This window comes from Notamacropus eugenii, chromosome 4 (assembly GCF_028372415.1).
Source record: "Notamacropus eugenii isolate mMacEug1 chromosome 4, mMacEug1.pri_v2, whole genome shotgun sequence".
Taxonomy (NCBI): domain Eukaryota; kingdom Metazoa; phylum Chordata; class Mammalia; order Diprotodontia; family Macropodidae; genus Notamacropus; species Notamacropus eugenii.
Genome location: NC_092875.1, coordinates 407,488,244 through 407,507,248, shown reverse-complemented (window position 1 = coordinate 407,507,248; position 19,005 = coordinate 407,488,244). Strand labels below are relative to the sequence as shown.

General features: G+C 41.0%; 1 protein-coding gene across 1 annotated transcript; it reads left to right on the top strand.

Moving 5' to 3' along the window:
* Positions 1 to 3,815: 3,815 nt before the first annotated feature.
* LOC140498593 (granzyme A-like) lies at positions 3,816 to 13,396 on the top strand. The gene is made up of 5 exons (XM_072599542.1): positions 3,816 to 3,913; positions 6,188 to 6,332; positions 8,590 to 8,731; positions 10,679 to 10,951; positions 13,046 to 13,396. The coding sequence occupies exons 1-5, from the start codon at positions 3,844 to 3,846 to the stop codon at positions 13,205 to 13,207; spliced, it is 792 nt and encodes a 263-aa protein (XP_072455643.1). The 5' UTR covers positions 3,816 to 3,843; the 3' UTR covers positions 13,208 to 13,396.
* Positions 13,397 to 19,005: the final 5,609 nt, after the last annotated feature.

The following is a 19,005-nucleotide window of genomic DNA, read 5'->3' as shown; positions in this document are numbered from 1 at the left end:
CGTTGCGCTGCAGACGCGGAGCCCAGCCCAGATCTGCTGCGGCCGCGGCCGCGGCACTGAGAGAAACAGATCCAAGCAGGCTTCAGGGACGGGATCACCAGCGGCCGCACAAGTACCTCCACCCACAGGTGAAGGGGGTCGGTGAGAGAGTCTCTTTGGCAGGTCGAGAGGGGAGTGGGGTGCCCCCATAACTCAGGCCCCCTCGGGAGGCAGAAGCTGAGAGGCAGCGGCAGACCAGGGCTCCCCAAGCAGGCAGGAGCCTGGATCCATTGTTGAAGGTCTGTACATAAACCCCCTGAGGGAACTGAGCCTGAGAAGCGGCCCTGCCCCGACCTGAGCATCTAAACTTAATCTCACACTGAATAGCAGCCCTGCCCCCGCCAAAAGCCCTGAGGCTGGAAGCAGCATTTGAATCTCAGACCCCAAACACTGCCTGGGAGGATCAGGAGGCAAGGTGGGTGTGAGGAGAATATTCAGAGGTCAAGTCACTGGCTGGGAAAATGCCCAGAAAAGGGAAAAGAAATAAGACTATAGAAGGTTACTTTCTTGGTGAACAGGCATTTCCTCCCTGCCTTTCTGATGAGGAAGAACAATGCTTACCATCAGGCAAAGACACAGAAGGCGAGGCTTCTGTGTCCCAGCCCACCCAATGGGCTCAGGCCATGGAAGAGCTCAAAAAGAATTTTGAAAATCAAGTTAGAGAGGTGGAGGAAAAGCTGGGAAGAGAAATGAGAGACATGCAGTCAAAGCATGAAAAGCAGGTCCACACCCTGCTAAAGGAGACCCAAAAAAATGCTGAAGAAAATAACACCTTGAAAAATAGGCTAATTCAATTGGCAAAAGAGGTTCAAAAAGCCAATGAGGAGAAGAATGCGTTCAAAAGCAGAATTAGCCAGATGGAAAAGGAGATTCAAAAGCTCACTGAAGAAAATAGTTCTTTCAAAATTAGAATGGAACAGATGGAGGCTAATGACTTTATGAGAAAGCAAGAAATCACAAAAAAAACCCAAAAGAATGGAAAAATGGAAGATAATGTGAAATATCTCATTGGAAAAACAACTGACCTGGAAAATACATCCAGGAGAGACAATTTAAAAATTATGGGACTGCCTGAAAGCCATGATCAAAAGAAGAGCCTAGACATCATCTTCCATGAAACTATCAAGGAAAACTGCCCTGAGATTCTAGAACCAGAGGGCAAAATAAATATTCAAGGAATCCACTGAACAACGCCTGAAAGAGATCCAAAAAGAGAAACTCCTAGGAACATTGTGGCCAAATTCCAGAGTTCCCAGGTCAAGGAGAAAATATTGCAAGCAGCTAGAGAGAAACAATTCAAGTATTGTGGAAATACAATCAGGATAACACAAGATCTAGCAGCCTCTACATTAAGGGATTGAAGGGCATAGAATAGGATATTCCAGAAGTCAAAGGAACTAGGACTAAAACCAAGAATCACCTACCCAGCAAAACTGAGTATAATACTTCAGGGGAAAAATTGGTCTTTCAATGAAATAGAGGATTTTCAAGCATTCTTGATGAAAAGACCAGAGCTGAAAAGAAAATTTGACTTTCAAACACAAGAATGAAGAGAAGCATGAAAAAGTAAATAGCAAAGAGAAGTCATAAGGGACTTTACAAAAGTTGAACTGTTTACATTCCTACATGGAAAGACAATATTTGTAACTCTTGAAACTTTTCAGTATCTGGGTAGTGGGTGGGATTACACACACACACATGCACACACGCACACACACATAGAGACAGAGTGCACAGAGTGAATTGAAGAGGATGGGATCATATCTTAAAAAAAATGAAATCAAGCAGTGAGAGAGAAATATATGGGGAGGAGAAAGGGAGAAATTGAATGGGGCAAATTATCTCTCATAAAAGAGGCAAGCAAAAGACTCATTAGTGGAGGGATAAAGAGAGGAGGTGAGAGAAAAACATGAAGTCTACTCTCATCACATTCCACTAAAGGAAAGAATAAAATGCACACTCATTTTGGTATGAAAACCTATCTTACAATACAGGAAAGTGGGGGATAAGGGGATAAGCAGGGTGGGGGGGATGATAGAAGTGAAGGCATGGGGAGGAGGGTGCAATTTGAGGTCGACACTCATGGGGAGGGATAGGATCAAAAGAGAATAGAAGTAATGGGGGACAGGATAGGATGGAGGGAAATATAGTTAGTCTTATACAACACAACTATTATGGAAGTCATTTGCAAAACTACACAGATTTGGCCTATATTGAATTGCTTGCCTCCCAAAGGGAATGGGTGGAGAGGGAGGGAGGTAAAGAAGTTGGAACTCAAAGTGTTAGGATCAACTGTCGAGTAATGTTCTTGCCACTAGGAAATAAGAAATACAGGTAAAGGGGTATAGAAAGCTATCTGGCCCTACAGGACAAAAGAGAAGACGGAGGCAAGGGCAGGGAGGGATGATAGAAGAGAGAGCAGATTGGTCATAGGGGCAATTAGAATGCTTGGTGTTTGGGGGGGGGGAGGGGATAAAAGGGGAGAAAATTTGTAACCCAAAATTTTGTGAAAATGAATGTTAAAAGTTAAATAAATAAATTTAATAATAAAAAAAAAAAAAGAAAAATGACACTGTAAAAAAATATCTATTTCCCCTTCCCCTAAATATTGCTGGTATAAAGGCATGATTTAAAAAAAAAAAATCCAAGTCACTGAATGAATGAACAAAATAAATAGCTCAGCCAAGAAATGGGGCCTGATATTACCTAACAGGAAATTCCCCAGATTCTCCCTGGAAGTAAGCAGGAAATCAGGGACATATTGAGACATGGCCTCTTTTATACATCAGCCACTTCCCAAGGTCTTTTTTTGCCCTCCTGTTCTCCAAAATTGGTCCTAAACACAGTCTGGAGCCATGCATATGTGTAAGGAACATCTCACCTTCTCAAAGTTCTACCAGCCATGCAGCACTGAGTTGTCCTTCTTTCCACCAACCAGGAATCATTCCTATGTAGAAAGGCAAAAAATGCCTCAGGCTTGAAGCTGAGAAGCAGGGGAAAGCAATCTCCAGAATGCCAAAGAGGTCAATAACACAAATGCAACAACCACAACAAAGAAAAAACAAGTTAAGAACCCCTGATCTAACTCATCTCTTCTTCCCCAATACCTCCAGACAAGAATATGGATGACATTCTCCAAAAAGGGGAAAGCAACCAAGAGACTGGAAGGCATCAGCCTGGGGATGAGGAAGAGTATTCTTCCACTTAGAGCTGACAAATTAATCCATCTTTACATGTCTTAGAGATGCCTAATAAAAGATCTGGTTGATGACTGACTGTTCACATAGTTTTTCAAAACTACATTTACTTGATCTCAAAATATCTTCCTTTCCTAATTAAAATCACACTCCTTCTTATCCCAGTCCTTATTATCCTAGATGCTTGGTATCTTTATACCTTAAAAAAATTTAGTCACATAAGCAAAGCTCATGAACAGTTAGATCATTACCATAGAATGCTATAATAGTAATAGTAATATTACTGTAATTAAGAGAAATATTACATAGGAATAAGTACCATTCTGACTCAAAGCAGAGTCCTCTCCCTTCACCCTGTCCTAAGTCTATGTGTTATCCCCCATTAGCAGCAAATTGATGCAAGGCTGGAGTGATGGCTGGTAAGATTGGTCATCTGTTGTCACTTGGTGATCACCCATGCTTTGTTTCCTAACACTAATTTTAGAGAAGGGAAAAAGTAGAGGAAGAGGTGTGAAAGAAAACCACATCCTCCTTTTATTTTTTGAGTATATAATAGAGTGCATCAGTGCTCAGAAAGACTCCAAGAAGGAGGAGGGTACAAGCCAAAATGGACATGTCTTTGACTTCCTTCGTCTCTTTGCTCTCTGGTGTCACATTCCTACTGCTAATACCAGGAGGTAAGACTATTTCTACCTATCTCTGTTCCAGTCGTTAAATGCTCAGGAGGACATCTTGGTATTATTTCTGCCACAAACAAATGGGACGTTATCATAGATTGCAAAACATTAGATTTAGCCTTCTTTCCTGACAACCAAGATGCATGCTTGTATTTTAGAAAGAAAATCTTTTCATCATTCTATCTGGGGAAGAACATACTGCTAAAGCCACTGGCATTGAAAGGGGCCCATTGCCAGCTTTAAGCTGTAAATTAGCCAATAAGAACAATGTTGAAAAGTAGTCACGTCATAATCTCTAAGTGCTCTGGACAACATTCTAAGACAAAGCTGTAGAGAAGATGGCCACTTGAGGTGGTAAAGCGAGACCCCATTGAATCATGAGTACATTACCTGGCTCTATGTTACATGGACCGTATCATACGGCCAATAAAGTGCATTCAATTTTATTTGGAGGATAGGGGAGGTATAATTTATTATTAACTGTATAATCATTGATTAACTGTGAAACTCTCATCCAGCTCATCCAGTAGGCATGAAGAAATATGTTGGAGAGCTAGCAGAGGCCTTCTGATAGTCTCTGAAAGTGAACCACCAAAGTTACAGTGTTAATGACATATACCTGTAAAGAGAGTTCTGTATACAGAGGTGTGCTGGTAAATGTGTGACAACAAACTCTCCAATAATTATAATAATAATAATAATAAAAAGAGACCCACAGCACACTTTTAAGGTTAGTCCGAATTTTTGACATTCTCTCCATTGCTTAATAAATCTCAACAATCAATCAAAAAAACTAAATCAAGTCCTAATTGGGAGACCTTGCAGATTTCCAAAGTCTAGTGGACCTTGTCTGTATGTGTGACCTTCTCCATACACGTGGGCAAGTTTCTTCAAAGATTTCCAGACTAGCATCCAAAAATGGTATTTTGCAAAAGAAAAAAACAATGTGTAGCATTCCATCCCTCTCCCAGGAGGTGACAGCTATGGTCTCATGTCATAGCTGAATTGGACTACAATTGAACAATCCAAACCTAATCCTATGTCATTACAAGGATGACCACAACTGGGAGGATAAATCAGAAAGAACGTTGTGATGGGAAGAGGAAGACAGCAGTCACTGCTCAGAGCCCCTCAGGAGTACAGCACTCTTTCACTTCCACTCTCAGGATGCTTAGAAAGTGGATAAAAATAGGAAGAGCCCAGTCCCCTGGATTGCTTTTTATTCTGAGTTGGAATACTACAGTGCACTTGCAGAGGTATTTTTCTTGGCAAGATCTGGCCAAGATCTCAACACAGCAGAGAAATTAAGCTACAGGGATGTATGGGATTTGGGTGAGGCTCTCCTGGCTTGGCTGCTTTCAACTTTGTTTTGTGCACCCTTGGGGAATTTTTGTGATGTCTGCTATGCTTTGCAATGAACTTTTAGGTTTGGGACAAAGTGTTTAAGTAATGATTTCTCTAGGGCAGCTAGGTTGTGCAGGTCGAGTCACTGAACCCCATCTCCCTCAGTTTCCTCAACTGGAAAATGAGCTGCAGAAGAAAATGACAAATTGTATGGGGTTCATATCCCACCTCAGACATACTAGTTGTGTGACCCAAGGCAAGTCACTTAATCTCTGATTTCCTAACAAAATAGATGCACTGGAGAAGGAAATGGCAAACTACTCCAGTGTCTTTACAAGGAAAACTCTAAATGGGGTCAGGAAGAGCTGGATATGACTCTAACACCTGAACAAAAACAAGAAAAATCAGACATTACAAGATACCGAACACTATAGCCAAAGGAAATTACCTTTCTGGCCAAAGACTTGGAAGGAAAGATGTGACCAAAGGGCTGCTTGTGACCACTGCACTAAGGGACTTGGTCAGGGCCTGTGGGCAGGAAGGACCTCTGCTCCTCCAATCTAGCTGGTACTGCAGGATCATACTCTGGAATCCTCTGAAGGCTATTGCTTCGTCCAAATGCCGTTCATGCTCCACAAATGATTACACACTTGTTTCCTTTTTGCTAGATATTTGTAGTTCTCCTGATATTACTAGGCCAGTGATTTGTCACAACTCCCACCTGAACCCAACTCCCCCATACCCATTTCCCCCCACAATGACTCTCAACATCAACATGTTCTTTGTGGGTGACATGGAGGTGGGCCCTTCCGTTCTGATGGAAATGCTTAAATGTAGCATTTCCAAGAAGAGTGAAGAAACCATTCTGTTCCAAGAAGCCCCTCCTGGAAAGATTGTTCATTATTTTAATTATTTCTTTTTTTAAAACAGACTCCTGTATAGATATAATTGGAGGTAACGAAGCCTATCCTCATTCAAGACCTTACATGGCCTTAATCCATGATGGAAAATCTATATGTGGAGGAGTTCTGATCCAAGAGAACTGGGTGATAACTGCAGCTCACTGTCGCACACAGTAAGTAAGCACTTGACTGGCTTCAAAATTTTTTAGGTAAAGTTTCTGACCTGCCCCACTCTCCAAGCAGATTAATAGGAAAACAAAGCAATGGGGGAGAAAGAGCAGAGGCAGATTTCGACTCATTAAAGGAAAAACTCACTAAGAAGTAAGTGGACTCAATGTTGAACAAGTTGCTATCACAGCTCCTGCTAATAGGTTCGGATTGTCAACTGGAACTTTTGAGAAGATAGTGTTATGTAAAATAAATGTGTGTCTTTAGAATGTTTCATTTGTAAAGTTCAGTAAAAGGGTGAGAGAGGGAGACAAGTTCTTGAACAAAAAATAATCTCAGGTTTAAAAAAACCTTTAATACAAATTCTTTTTTTTGTTTGTTTGTTTAAGGCCTACGAGTTCATTACCTAACTTCCATGAGCAAGAACACTGAGTCTGGTTTCCTTCTATCCCCCAAATATTTTGCATAGACCTATCCGTTGTATCTACTTAGATTTTCTGAGGAAGTCCAAACCTAGGGCCTTGAATTGCCCAATTAGATCTGTTTCCTTTGCTGTCAGAAAACCTTGAACTCCCTGTGATTGAACACCCAAGGGCAAAAAGGAGCAGGTCCAGGATCCATATAGAAATATAACCCTCTCCTCAAAGCCCATTTGCTGAACACTCCTCTGACTGAGGTTGATGACTCCAATGTCCCATTCCTGCATGGTGGGTGAGATTAGCAAGAGCTTGGGAAAAGACAGGCCCCGGTCTTCTGCCGTCCATTTATGAGAAAAAAGATGCATGTTCCAGATTCTCTTCAAGTCCTTGAACAAGATTGAGGTGCTCAGCTCCTCTGCAGCTCAGCTTCTTCTCAATCTTCTTTCCCTTTAGGGAACTGAAGAAAGTCTGGAACTGGAAATCAGAATCCCTCTTCTTCCAAGCACTTATCAGCTCTCTTATCTATCCTCCATGTATACATGGAGCAGTGAAGTGATCCATCTCCAACAAACAGGAAACTTGTTCAAATGGGATCTGAAGCTAAGATTAAACAGTCTCTGCATAATGTGAGGACAGCTGAGACACCTGCCTCAGCAAGTGTGATGAACCATTACATGACCAGAGAATGCTTCAGAGCGCAACAGCAGGGGAACCCTTCATTCCTTTCTCTTAGGGCAGTGATGTGACACAGTGATTGGAGATCTGGGGCCAGGAAGACCTGAGTCCAAATCCAGCCTCACTTTCTTACTAAGTGTGATCCTTGGCAAGTCATTTCACCCTGTTGCCCCCTTTTCCTCATCTGTAAAATGTGCTGAAAAAGGAAATGGCAAACCACTCCTTAAAAGTAGTTCCCATTTTATAGAGTGCTGAAGATTTGCAAAGCACCTTACAGGTGTTATCTCTTTTGATCCTCACAAAAATTCTGTGAGGTAGGTTGTCTCATTACCCTTCATTTTACAGGGGAGGAAATAGTCTGAGAGAAGTTAATTGACTTGCCCAGGGTACGTTCACAGTCTAGCAGCTATCCACCAAACCACCTACCTGCGTCTCCTTGTAGAGAGTATTGCTTAGTTATGTCTGACTCACTGTAATCCCTTTTGGGGTTTTGTTGGCAAAGACAGTGGAGTGGTTTGACATTGCCTTCTCCAGTTCATTTTACAGAAGAGGAAACTGAAGCAAACAAGGTTAAGTGACATGCACAGGCTCACAGAGCTAGTAAGTGTCTCAGGCTGGATTTGAACCCAGGAAGATGAGTCTTCCTGACTCTAGGCTGGCATTCTATCCATTTTGTCACACACTTGCTTTTAATATACTGTATAAGTATAGGAAGATATATATTACTATTGCTACTGCTAAGAAGATCAACTTGTATACCAATACCTTATTCAATTACCAAAAAAAAAAGGAAGAAAGAAACCAACCCAAATCTTTTAGTCACTTGTGAAATAAGTAATCCAGACAACATGAATTACATATTTCTTATTTTATGACTATTTCTATCTGAACATTATCCGCTCCAAAAAAATGAAAACGAGATGAATAACCATAGTACCTGAGAGAGAGAGAGAAAGAGAGAGAGAGAGAGAGAGAGAGAGAGAGAGAGAGAGAGAGAGAGAGAATTGCAGAGTTTTCTCCAATATTTTCACATCGCTATATCTAGGGCACATAGAGCATTTAACAATATACTTCTTAACACACAGATGACATAGCTAGCATCTACAAAATGGCAGATGCAACAACTATTTGGAATTACCTGATGCTAATTGCATCCTATCTGTTTCAGAAAAAAAACAGCCACAGTCATTCTTGGAGCTCACTCAGTTAGCAAGAAAGAGCCTGAACAACAGAGGATGACTGTTAAGGAAGAGTTTCCCTATCCATGCTACAATAAAAAAACACGTGAAGGTGATCTTAAACTTCTCCAGGTATACTATTTTCAATTTCTTCTTCTTTTCTATGTAGAACTGCTCTGAATTAGTCAACACATCATGTGTTAGACCTATAACTGTAGGGAGTTCATCAAAGATGTTTTCTAGTCAGCATGATGAATGTATAAAGGGATGCACTTTTGGGAAGGATTTTTGAAATATCTCCTCATTCAAGGAATCCCCCAAATCATCACCACATAGATTTCTTGGGATTTGAGACTTTGGATGGGAAAAATATGGATCTTTACCTCCATATAATTGGCTCTCTTTGTAATTCTATACATTTCATTTCATGCATTGAAGAACATGAAGATGACAAGGAGTCCATAAGCTTTACCAGAGAGTCAAAGGGATCTGTGACACAAAAAGAGTTAAGAACCCCTACTAGGAAGTACCACTGATCTTGTATTGAGAGGACAGGACTCTCCTACTCATGGCTCAGTGACTAGGGCTGCCCCAAGATGAACTGACCGACTCTCAGAGTTATGGGAAAAACTTTGGAGAAGCTCTATCACATTGGAGGAAAGATAATATACCAGTCTGTAAAAAGGAGCTTTCATCAAGAACTTGAGCCCTTTTCCTTTTTCAACTGGAGACATCCTATGAGTGCCACAAGTGTTAGGTTGGAGGAAATTGGGGAGGAGGAACAGTGCCTCCTCAGGAGCATAAGAATGGTGGCCAGTGGATAGAGTGTTAGGCCTGGAGTCAGGAAAAAACCTGAGTTCAAATATGGCCTCTGAGTCTAACAGTATGGTCCTGGAAAAGTCACTCTACCTCGGTCTGTTTCAGTTTCCTCATCTGTAAAATGGGGATAATAATAGGCCCTATCTCCCAGGATTGTTATGAGGATCCAATGAAATAATATTTGAAAAATGTTTAGCACAGTGCCTGGCACTTCTTGCACATTTAATAAATGCTTCTTTTTACTTTTTTTCAAGTGGGGAGAAGGATAATTAAAAGATTTACTTGATAAACTCCCCTGATGTCAGAGGGCCACATGTTTAAAGCCATAACAGAACTTGGAGGTTCATAGACTTACAGTTGGGAAGTACCTTGGAAGTCCAGCTCTCTTATTTGACAGAATAGGAGATGGTCACTCAGAGGTCAAGTGACTTGTAGCTTATAAGTGTCAGAGGTGAGACTGGAACCCAGATCTTCCTAACTTCAACACTATCTGCTATGCCATGTATCCTCACACTGCTCTTTCATTAAGTTCATGGATTTTCATTAAATCCAGCAGATGTCCCAACTCCATAAGCTGCCTTAGGGTTTTCATGTATTTTTTTTCTAGGACAACTTTTATTTAATCCCTCTAAATATTCAAAGGATTTCCAGGAGCCCGGTACATTAAATTGTTCCTCTCACTTTCTACCCCTGGGACCTATAGTCTTATAATACTTCTCTAAGAGTTACTACTTGAAGAGTACACCATCAGAACCCTTGACCTTTGGAGGCTACAATCACATGGAGCAAAGGCCAAGTCTTGCTGCCCCCAATTCAGGACTCAGGCCTCTCACATTCTCCCACTTCCAGGCCTTATGTACTGGATCTTTGTTCCTGGAATTCTTGTTATCATTCCAGAAGTCCAGTGTATGAGAACACTTCCCAGTCTCCTGCACCGCCTCCAACATGTGCCAGTTTGCTCCTCTCTCACTACCATCCCTTAGACCACAAGCTTCTGCCATTGTGCTACATAGCAGCCATACCTGTGCTGGAAGGGGATATTTTGGGTTTGGGTAGGAGTGGGCACAATGTTGGGAAAGATGCAAAAAGGAAGGTTTCACATACACACATAGAGATGCATTCTGGGCTTTCTGGTCTCTGATGTGTGCTCAGTTTTGTCTGGATCTCACCAATTTACATATATTTTTCTGGCAACAAACATGGGCATTATTTCACTATCCTGTCCTGAAAGTATAACTGTTTACATTTTTTATCCAATAGCTGAATGAGAAAGTAAAGATTACAAAAGCTGTAAAACATCTGAATCTGCCCAAAAGAGGAAAAGACGTTAAACCTGGTACCACTTGCCAGGCTGCAGGGTGGGGATTAATAACCAACAAACCCAAGAAGTTACCAGACACTCTGAGAGAAGTCAATGTCACTGTTATTGACAGAAAAATCTGCAATGATGAAGATCATTATAATCATCGTCCTGATATTGGACCAAACATGATTTGTGCTGGAGACAGAAATGGTGGGAAAGACACGTGTTATGTAAGTAAAAGAACAAGGTGGAGACAGTAGTTATTCTGTTAGGTAAACAGAGGCAGGAACAGAATGAATGGTTTGCCTTTCTAAATAAAGGAGATTCCTGTGGGTGAGGCCCAAAAGAGTCTGGGGAGGGGAAACAGAAGCAGAGAGATCCATGTGGGTGCCTGGCCACTAGAGACAACTGTAGTCCAGGCAGTAAGACAGGTGGAGCTGGTCAGCACTTTGCAGCTTCCTTTTCTCAGGCCCCAGACATATCCTTTAACATTCTATTCCTTATAGGTGCAAGTCACCAAGGGGTACCATGAGGGGGCAGGATCTAACCCCCATCCCCAACACTTCCTCAACTTTCTCTGCCAACTCATCACATGTGTCCTCTGTCCTAACCCTTAAGGCCTACTCTTCTCAGAAACACACACCAAGTGCATAGAATCATAGGTTGGAAGGGACCTCACAGGACATGGAGCCAAAGCCCATCATTTGACTGATAAGGAAACTGAAGACCAGGGAGGTGGTGAGATGCCCCATAGATAGCTAACATCAGGGGAAAGGTTAATCCATCTCTCCTCACTATTCCAGGCTCTCTTTTACCTTAATGAATAAAAGTGATTGCTGTGAATTTTTAGCACCATGACAAGCTTGCAAGGGAGGAGTGTCTGACCAGCCCTCTTAGATCAGCACTTTCCCTACTGCACCTCCTCAAATGGCTTGCTAGCTTTGCTTAACTATGCCTTGAAAGTGGCCAGATGGTTTGCATAAATGGTAACTTACTTCTCTAAGAGGGTTACAACTAGGCCCTCCAGGATCCTGCCCATCAACCACCAGATTCCTCTGCAGTAGTCATGTTTGAGCTCTTGTTTCAGACTGATAAAAGAGCTGACATTTATATACAGCCTACCATGTGCCAGGTGCCATAATAATAATAAATAGTGTCTGTATACATATATGTATACATATGTGTGTGTGCATATGTATGTATATATATGTATGTATGTATGTATAAATATATATATATGTTACCAGGCACTGTGCTAAGTGCTTTACAAGTACAATCTCACTTGACCCTCACAAGAACCCTAGAAGGGAAGTGTTATCATCTCCATTTCACAGTCAAGAAAACTGAGGCAAGCAGAGGTTAGGTGACTTGGGCAAAGTCATAGGTAATATCAGAGATGAGATTCACACTGAGGCCCTCTGACTCCAGAGTGCATCTTAGCGTGTCATTGGTTGCTAAGGATTTCCCAATGCAAATGAAACCTAAGCGGAAATATCCGTTGTGAGATTTTTGTTTGGTCATTGTTGCCTTTGGGGTTGGGTTTCTGCTCTGCTTTGCCTTTGGATTGGTTTTTGTTTGGTTTTTGGTGAAGGATAAACCAGAAAGTGGGGTAGTGAGGTGACATATCAGATAGAACTCTAGGATTGGACGATCTGAGTTTAAATCCAGCTTCAGGAACTAGCTGTGTGACCCTGGGCAAGTCACTTAACCCTGTTTCCCTCAGTTTCTTCATCTGTAAATTGAGCTGGAGCAGGAAATGGCAAATTGCTCTAGAATCTTTATCAAGAAAATTTCAAATGGAGTCACAAAGTGTCAGACTCAAGTATAATGACTGAACAATCCATAAAGAACTTAAACCACCAAGACATTCTTCTTGGACTTCAATCACAACGTGTCAAATATATTTGACTAATTTGCCCTTTAATGTAAAAACATTGCTTTTAATTAAACTACTAAATCCACGATTTCCATCACCATTTTCTCTTTTCAAAATGAAAGAATTCTGATTAATTTCAGACAAATTATTTAGCTGAAATTATTTATTTCAGACAAAAATATTTAGCTGCTGCTAGGATTTTAGCTCATGCTTTCACTGATTCTGAAGGAACTTGAATAATAAAATTTAGGATTTTTCAAATATTACCATGCTATTAGTTAAGCAAGTACACCACGGTATTTATTAAATGCTAACTCTCACTTGCTCTAAGTATGAACTGAAGACAATTTATTTTTTTTTTTTTTAGTCTCTTAAACCTCTTTCCTATTGTAACTAACATTTAATGGTGATTTCCCTCTCATCCTACATCTTGTTCTTTTGTTTGCAGGGGGATTCTGGTGGCCCTTTGATATGCAAAGGCACTTTTGTAGGAATCACTTCCTTTGGCCCTCCTGGAAAATGTGGTACTCCCCAAGGACCTGGTGTCTACACTCTTCTTTCAACAGACTATCTCAACTGGATAAGGAATACCATCAAGGGAGTGGTTTAGCCCACTTTGACTCAAGCACTATAATTCCTTAATGCTTGCTATACTCCACAGTTGTGACCAAAGAGAAATAATCATTTCTTCTCCTGAAGCATAAGTAAATGAAAGCCAAGTCTCCACTAACAAAGTGAAGGAAAAAAATTGAGCATGAGTTAGATAATTCAAATAAAAAAGGTAAATGTTAAGTGAAAACTTGGATTTTGGCTGATTTATTCAGATAACTGCCCTAATAACCTGGCCAATGGTGATTTGGCCCTCCTATGGGAGAAACACAAGAGGTGTGGTTGCTCTGAGATCCTGTCTGCACAGTATTAGAACATCTCACATTTCCTTAGGTACACTTTGCAAAGCAGTTTCTTCACAACCCTGCGAGGAAGGTAGTATTTGCTAAACGCAGGACAATTTGGAGTATCATTTAAGCTAAAAGATTCGTTGTTCACATGAAGTCTGATTGCCATCCTATTTATATTTACTTCAGCAAAGCTGTATCTATACTCCAAGCCTAAATTTAGATAGCACTGGGTCAGACAACGTGCTCAATATTTTATGAATATTATCTCACTTGTTCTTCATAATGACTTTGAAAAGGTAGGCGTTCTTATGATCCACATTTTACAGTGGAAGAAACAGAGGTTAAGTGACTTGCCCAGGGTCACAAAGGTAGTGAGTACCAAAGTCCAGATTTGAACTCACGTATTCCAGATTACAGGCCCAGTGCTCTATCCACTGCACCATCTAGATCCCTCACCACCTTGTCAAAATGGAACTGAGATTTAGAAGCACCAGTGATAGCATTTTTGTGGCATTAAACTAATACGTGTTAAACCGAGTTGTCCATACATCATATTTCTCCACCTAATTCACCAGTTCTGGTGCTAAATTTTAATATCAACCCTGTTAGTTTCAAAAACAGACTGGAAGACAGGATATATGGCCATGGCAAGAGGAAGGATGGTGTGATGGAAACCATGTTGGATTGAGCTTCTTGGTCACCTAAAACAACCAGGATGTTCACCCCTAAGCTTCTGAGCCTCCCTCGGGTTTCTGCGTTACTTATACAGAAATACTATTTACATATAAAGTAGAATATATATAAAAGTCGAATTAAGCTCTATAAATACTTGATAGATAGATTAGCACAACCACTTGGTGTATGGGTCAGTCATATGCCACACACCTTCTGCTTCCAAAGGAAGGAGCAAGACTTACAAATGATGGAAGGGTTGACAGTGGTGCCCCTCCCTTGCTTTTTTCTATTGGCACATGGAAACATATTGCAGTCTACATGTACCAGGTTGCCTGCACTGAAGGGATTACATCACCTAGCTTTAACTCATTCTCATAAATTGAACAAGTGGCTTTGGAAAATTCCTGCAAAGAAACCACAGGGTAAAGATGAAATTTTGCAGGCACAATTGAACAATCCAGTGACAGACATTCTTCCTTCTACCAGGAATTTGCTATTGGTCGTGTTTTGTGGACTTAAACATGATGCTTATCTCATAAGATGTGTCAGAAAGGTAAAAAAATTCAAATTTCTCAAAAATATGATTTGAATACAGGTTTACATCAACCATCATTAATAATGACCCTTGTCTTCACTATATTTGGCCCTGAGATAGTAGCCATCACAATTAGGAAGAATTTGAAAAGCTCAGCTTTTCTTATCCAAAAAGATGTCACCTATAAAAACTTGCATAGCTACACACTTATATTTGGAAACAGAATTTTCTAACCTGCATCAAAATCAAAGGAAGACTTTCATTGATGAGTCATTCATTCATGACGTATTTTTTAAATATAAGACTAACACCTTCTGACTCATTAGGAAGAACCCCTGATTGGCATAAAAAAGAAATTTGCTATAAAATTTTCAGTGATAAACTTTGCCTGATCAATGAACTGGAAGTGACAGATAAACATCAGGAGCTAGGACATAAATCTGATGACGGACTTCTTTCATTATGATCCATCTCATTTTTCCAAATAAACATTTTCAGCTACGACAGTTATAAAAATAAAGAAGAGAAACAAACTGAGCTTAGAAACAGGTGGTCAAATCATTTGGCTTAACCAAGTATTAAGTCAAGATTTACAAAAACATGGAAGCGTCTCCAGTCACATCCCATTAAAACATCATCATCAAAAATTCATCAAGAATTAACTTTTGGGCACAAAGGAGTCTCAGACTATTAGCAACACTTTCCCATTGTTTTTAATGTCATTGCATCTTTCTCTCATATTTTTGTTTCTCTTTTTGCCCATGTGAATATAGGGTGTCCCAAAACTCTTAGGGCAGATTCACATTCTAATACATATATTACATACATATAATTAGTTAGATAAGTGAGTAAAAATAAAAGGACAAATGCTCAAATGATTTGAATTTGGGCCTTGCTGTGAAGGTTGATTTTTTTTCTGCTGGGATATATGAATAAAACACTTTATGTACAACTATTCTAGGGAAGAGAAGGCGCTAAGTTGAGGGGTGGTGACCAAGTAAATGGAGGAAAAGGGAAGTGACAATACGGGGCAATTGATTGAATGTATAGGACAGCAGGGACAGGAAAGCCACTGAGAACTGGGAAGTGGGAGAAGAGTAGTACACTCAACAGACGCCAAGAAATGTGGAGGAGCAGATATAGTGAGAGAAGGAAATGAGCTTCATTGGGGGCAGCACTAAGTTTGAGGTGCTTGCAAGACATGCAGGAGGAAAAATCCAATGAGGAGTTAGTAATGTGTGATGACAGCTTCAGGGACATTATTAGGGCTGGATTTATAGACTTGGGAGTCAGTGATGTAGATGGTTTTTTTCCTTTGCCCCAGGTTTCACACACATGTACACATACATACACACACATCAGCATATGTTTATGCTTTTGAAAGTATGAATCTTTAGTTATAAGTTATTGCTTTAAGTCCTGTGAGATAAGTAGACATTAATGCTCTCCATATAACCGCACTATGTCAGGTGATTTCTACGAAGCTTGTAAACCAAGTAGAGTCATGACAAAGTGGTTTGAGGGTTGACAGATTCATCCCAGCTTCTATAATGTTATCACCTCAATAATCATTCAAATCTTCATTCTCCATCTGAGATGGAATCAACCATTTATTAACCATGGACCGAGTTCCAGGCACAGCACTAGGAGCTGGTGACTCAAAGACAGTGACTACAAGAATCCCTTTTCTCAAGGATCTTATACTCTAATGGGGAAGACAACAGGTGCCTATATAAGTGTATATACAAAACAACTATAAAACGGAATAAATACAAATAAATTAGGTCATTAAATAAAGGTAGTTTAGGAGGAAGGGTACTGGCAACAGAGGAGATCAGCAAAGGCTTCTTGTAGAAGTTGGTGCTGAAGCTGCATCCTGAAGGAACATGAGGGTGCCAGAAGGCAGTGGAGATGAGGAGGGAATGCACTCCAGGGATGAGGGACAGCCAGGAAAAAGGCACAGAGGCAGGAGATGAGGTATCATATGTGAGAAAGAGCAAGGAGGCCATCAAGGCTAGATGACAAAATATGTCACTCTGGACATGTAAGAAATGGGCCAGGTTATGAAGAGCCTGAAATGCCCAATGAAGGTGTTTAAAGTATGACATAAAGATAATAGGGAGTGGATGACAGGGAGGATGCAGAGTGGGAGGTTAGTAAAGCACGAGTCATGACAGACAAGGGAAGAAGACACACGAGAGGAAAACACTGAGTAGAGCTGACGTGGTTCCCATAGGGCTTGAAAACAGGATGGAAGAACAGGGCTAGAATAAGGGCATTAGCATGTGAAAGAGCTATAAAGTAGATGAATTGGCCATCAATCCACTGTGAGTACAGAGGATAAGGATTGGAGGAATAAGGTAAAGGTAAAGATGAAATAACAGGAAGGTGTGATCAGATAAAGAACTTCCGAATTCTTCATGATGAAAGTGGTACTAGGTGGTCCAGTGGACAGAAAACTAGGCCTCAAGTCAGAAAGACTTGAGTTCCAATCCAGCGTCAGACACTAACTAGCTCTGTGACCCTCACCAAGTCACTTTACCCTGTTTGCCTCAGGTTCCTCATTTGTAAAAAGACCTGGAGAAGAAAATGGCAGACCACTCCAGTATCTCTGCCAAAACCTCAGTTGGGGTCACAAAGTGTCAGACATGACTGAACAACAACAAAGAGACAAATTAATAGTAGGAGGTGACAGAGAGAGGAGTCAAAAATGAAACCAAGAATTCCAGTTTGGGCACCTAGTCAAATGAAGACCCCAGGGACAGAAATGGGAAGGCTGGAATCAGGAGATGACTTCAAGTTGGGAAAGATCATGACAACAGTTTTAGACATGTTCCATTGGAGCCCACTGTGGGGCACCAAAGACTGAACAAGAAAAGGTTCAGTACATAGGAAGAAAAGCTGGCTGGAACTTGGGTGAGAAGAAAGGCCTAGAAACAAACAAAGGGTATCCCTGAAGACATGAGAACGGGAATCCCTTCACATCTCACCACTCTCTGCTCAAAAGCTCAGGGAGCTCATTCTGCCCAAGTATGGTGCAGCAGTAGGGAGAACTGGAGGGACAAAGGAGTCTGAAACTCAGGCAAGCACTTACTAATTATGGAAGCGATGGACTCAGCTTCTTTAAGGACCTGTAAAATGGGAATAACACTTGTAGTACCAGCCTCACAACACTGTTGGATTGGATAAGTCAGTATGAATATTGAATGAACATTGTAATTTCTTCCACGGCTATCCAAGCTGATCTTAACGTTTTACATCTTAGCAGATATTATTCATAAGTCACTGCAGCATAAAAAATAACCATTTGGTAGCCAATTTCAATAGGAATATTAAATAAGCCAATACTTTTCACAATATAAATAGATGAATGTATGAATGAATGAGAAAAAAGTTTTTATTAAGCTCTATGTGCCCATGTCTAGGCTAACTGTTGAGAATGCAAATATAATACCCTCAAGGTGTTTACCATAGGAGGGGCATAGGAGGGTAGTGGGATCCCAAGAAGGAAATCTAGGGAATGACAGGAGTGGTGGGTGGAGTCAGTGGGCAGTTGATTGACAGGCCTCTCCATAAGCAATGGTAGGACTGAATTGATGACTGTGTCCAGAGAACGAAGTAGAAAATGAGAGCCTGGGTAGACAGCTGAGCGTTATGCGAAGAATGATCTGTTCTCAGATCAGGTAAATATGTGGGCTCTGGAAAGATTTTAGGCATCCACACACCAACCAAGACAGCTCAATCCCAGCTCACAAATTCTAAATCCAAATGGATTAACTGGCAAGGGACCAGAGATATCATTGCTAGTCCAGGTGGGGAGAAATGGGGCCACAGAAGGAAAAATGGCAAGATGTAACCCATGGTTATTATAACTGAGGAAGTGTAGAGGGGGAATCCAGGGTTGAAGACTGAAGTCTAGGGATGATGGAGGTTCAGGGGACAAGGGGAAGAACAAGAACCAAAGAAAGGGAGATCTGGGAAAGATCTGCTCATTAGGGACAAGAGCACTGGTTTGCTCTGTATAGGGGAGCACCCAAAGTTAATCGTCTCACTTTCTGAAAATGTGCTCCTAGCACACAGAGGTCTCCTAAAAGCCTCCCAACAACTAGGGCACAGCTGGTTCTCAGTTTCTACTGCTTAGGGGTGAAAGTACCATGCAGTCATCACAAGCCCTTCAGGGTGAGAACTACTTGCAAGCCACATGACAAAAGACTCAGGTGCAGAAGGCTGATTGAAGTGGTTACATCATTTGTAGGGACAGGGGTACAGTTTAAGGGGGTTCCAAAAAGGAGAGAGAGA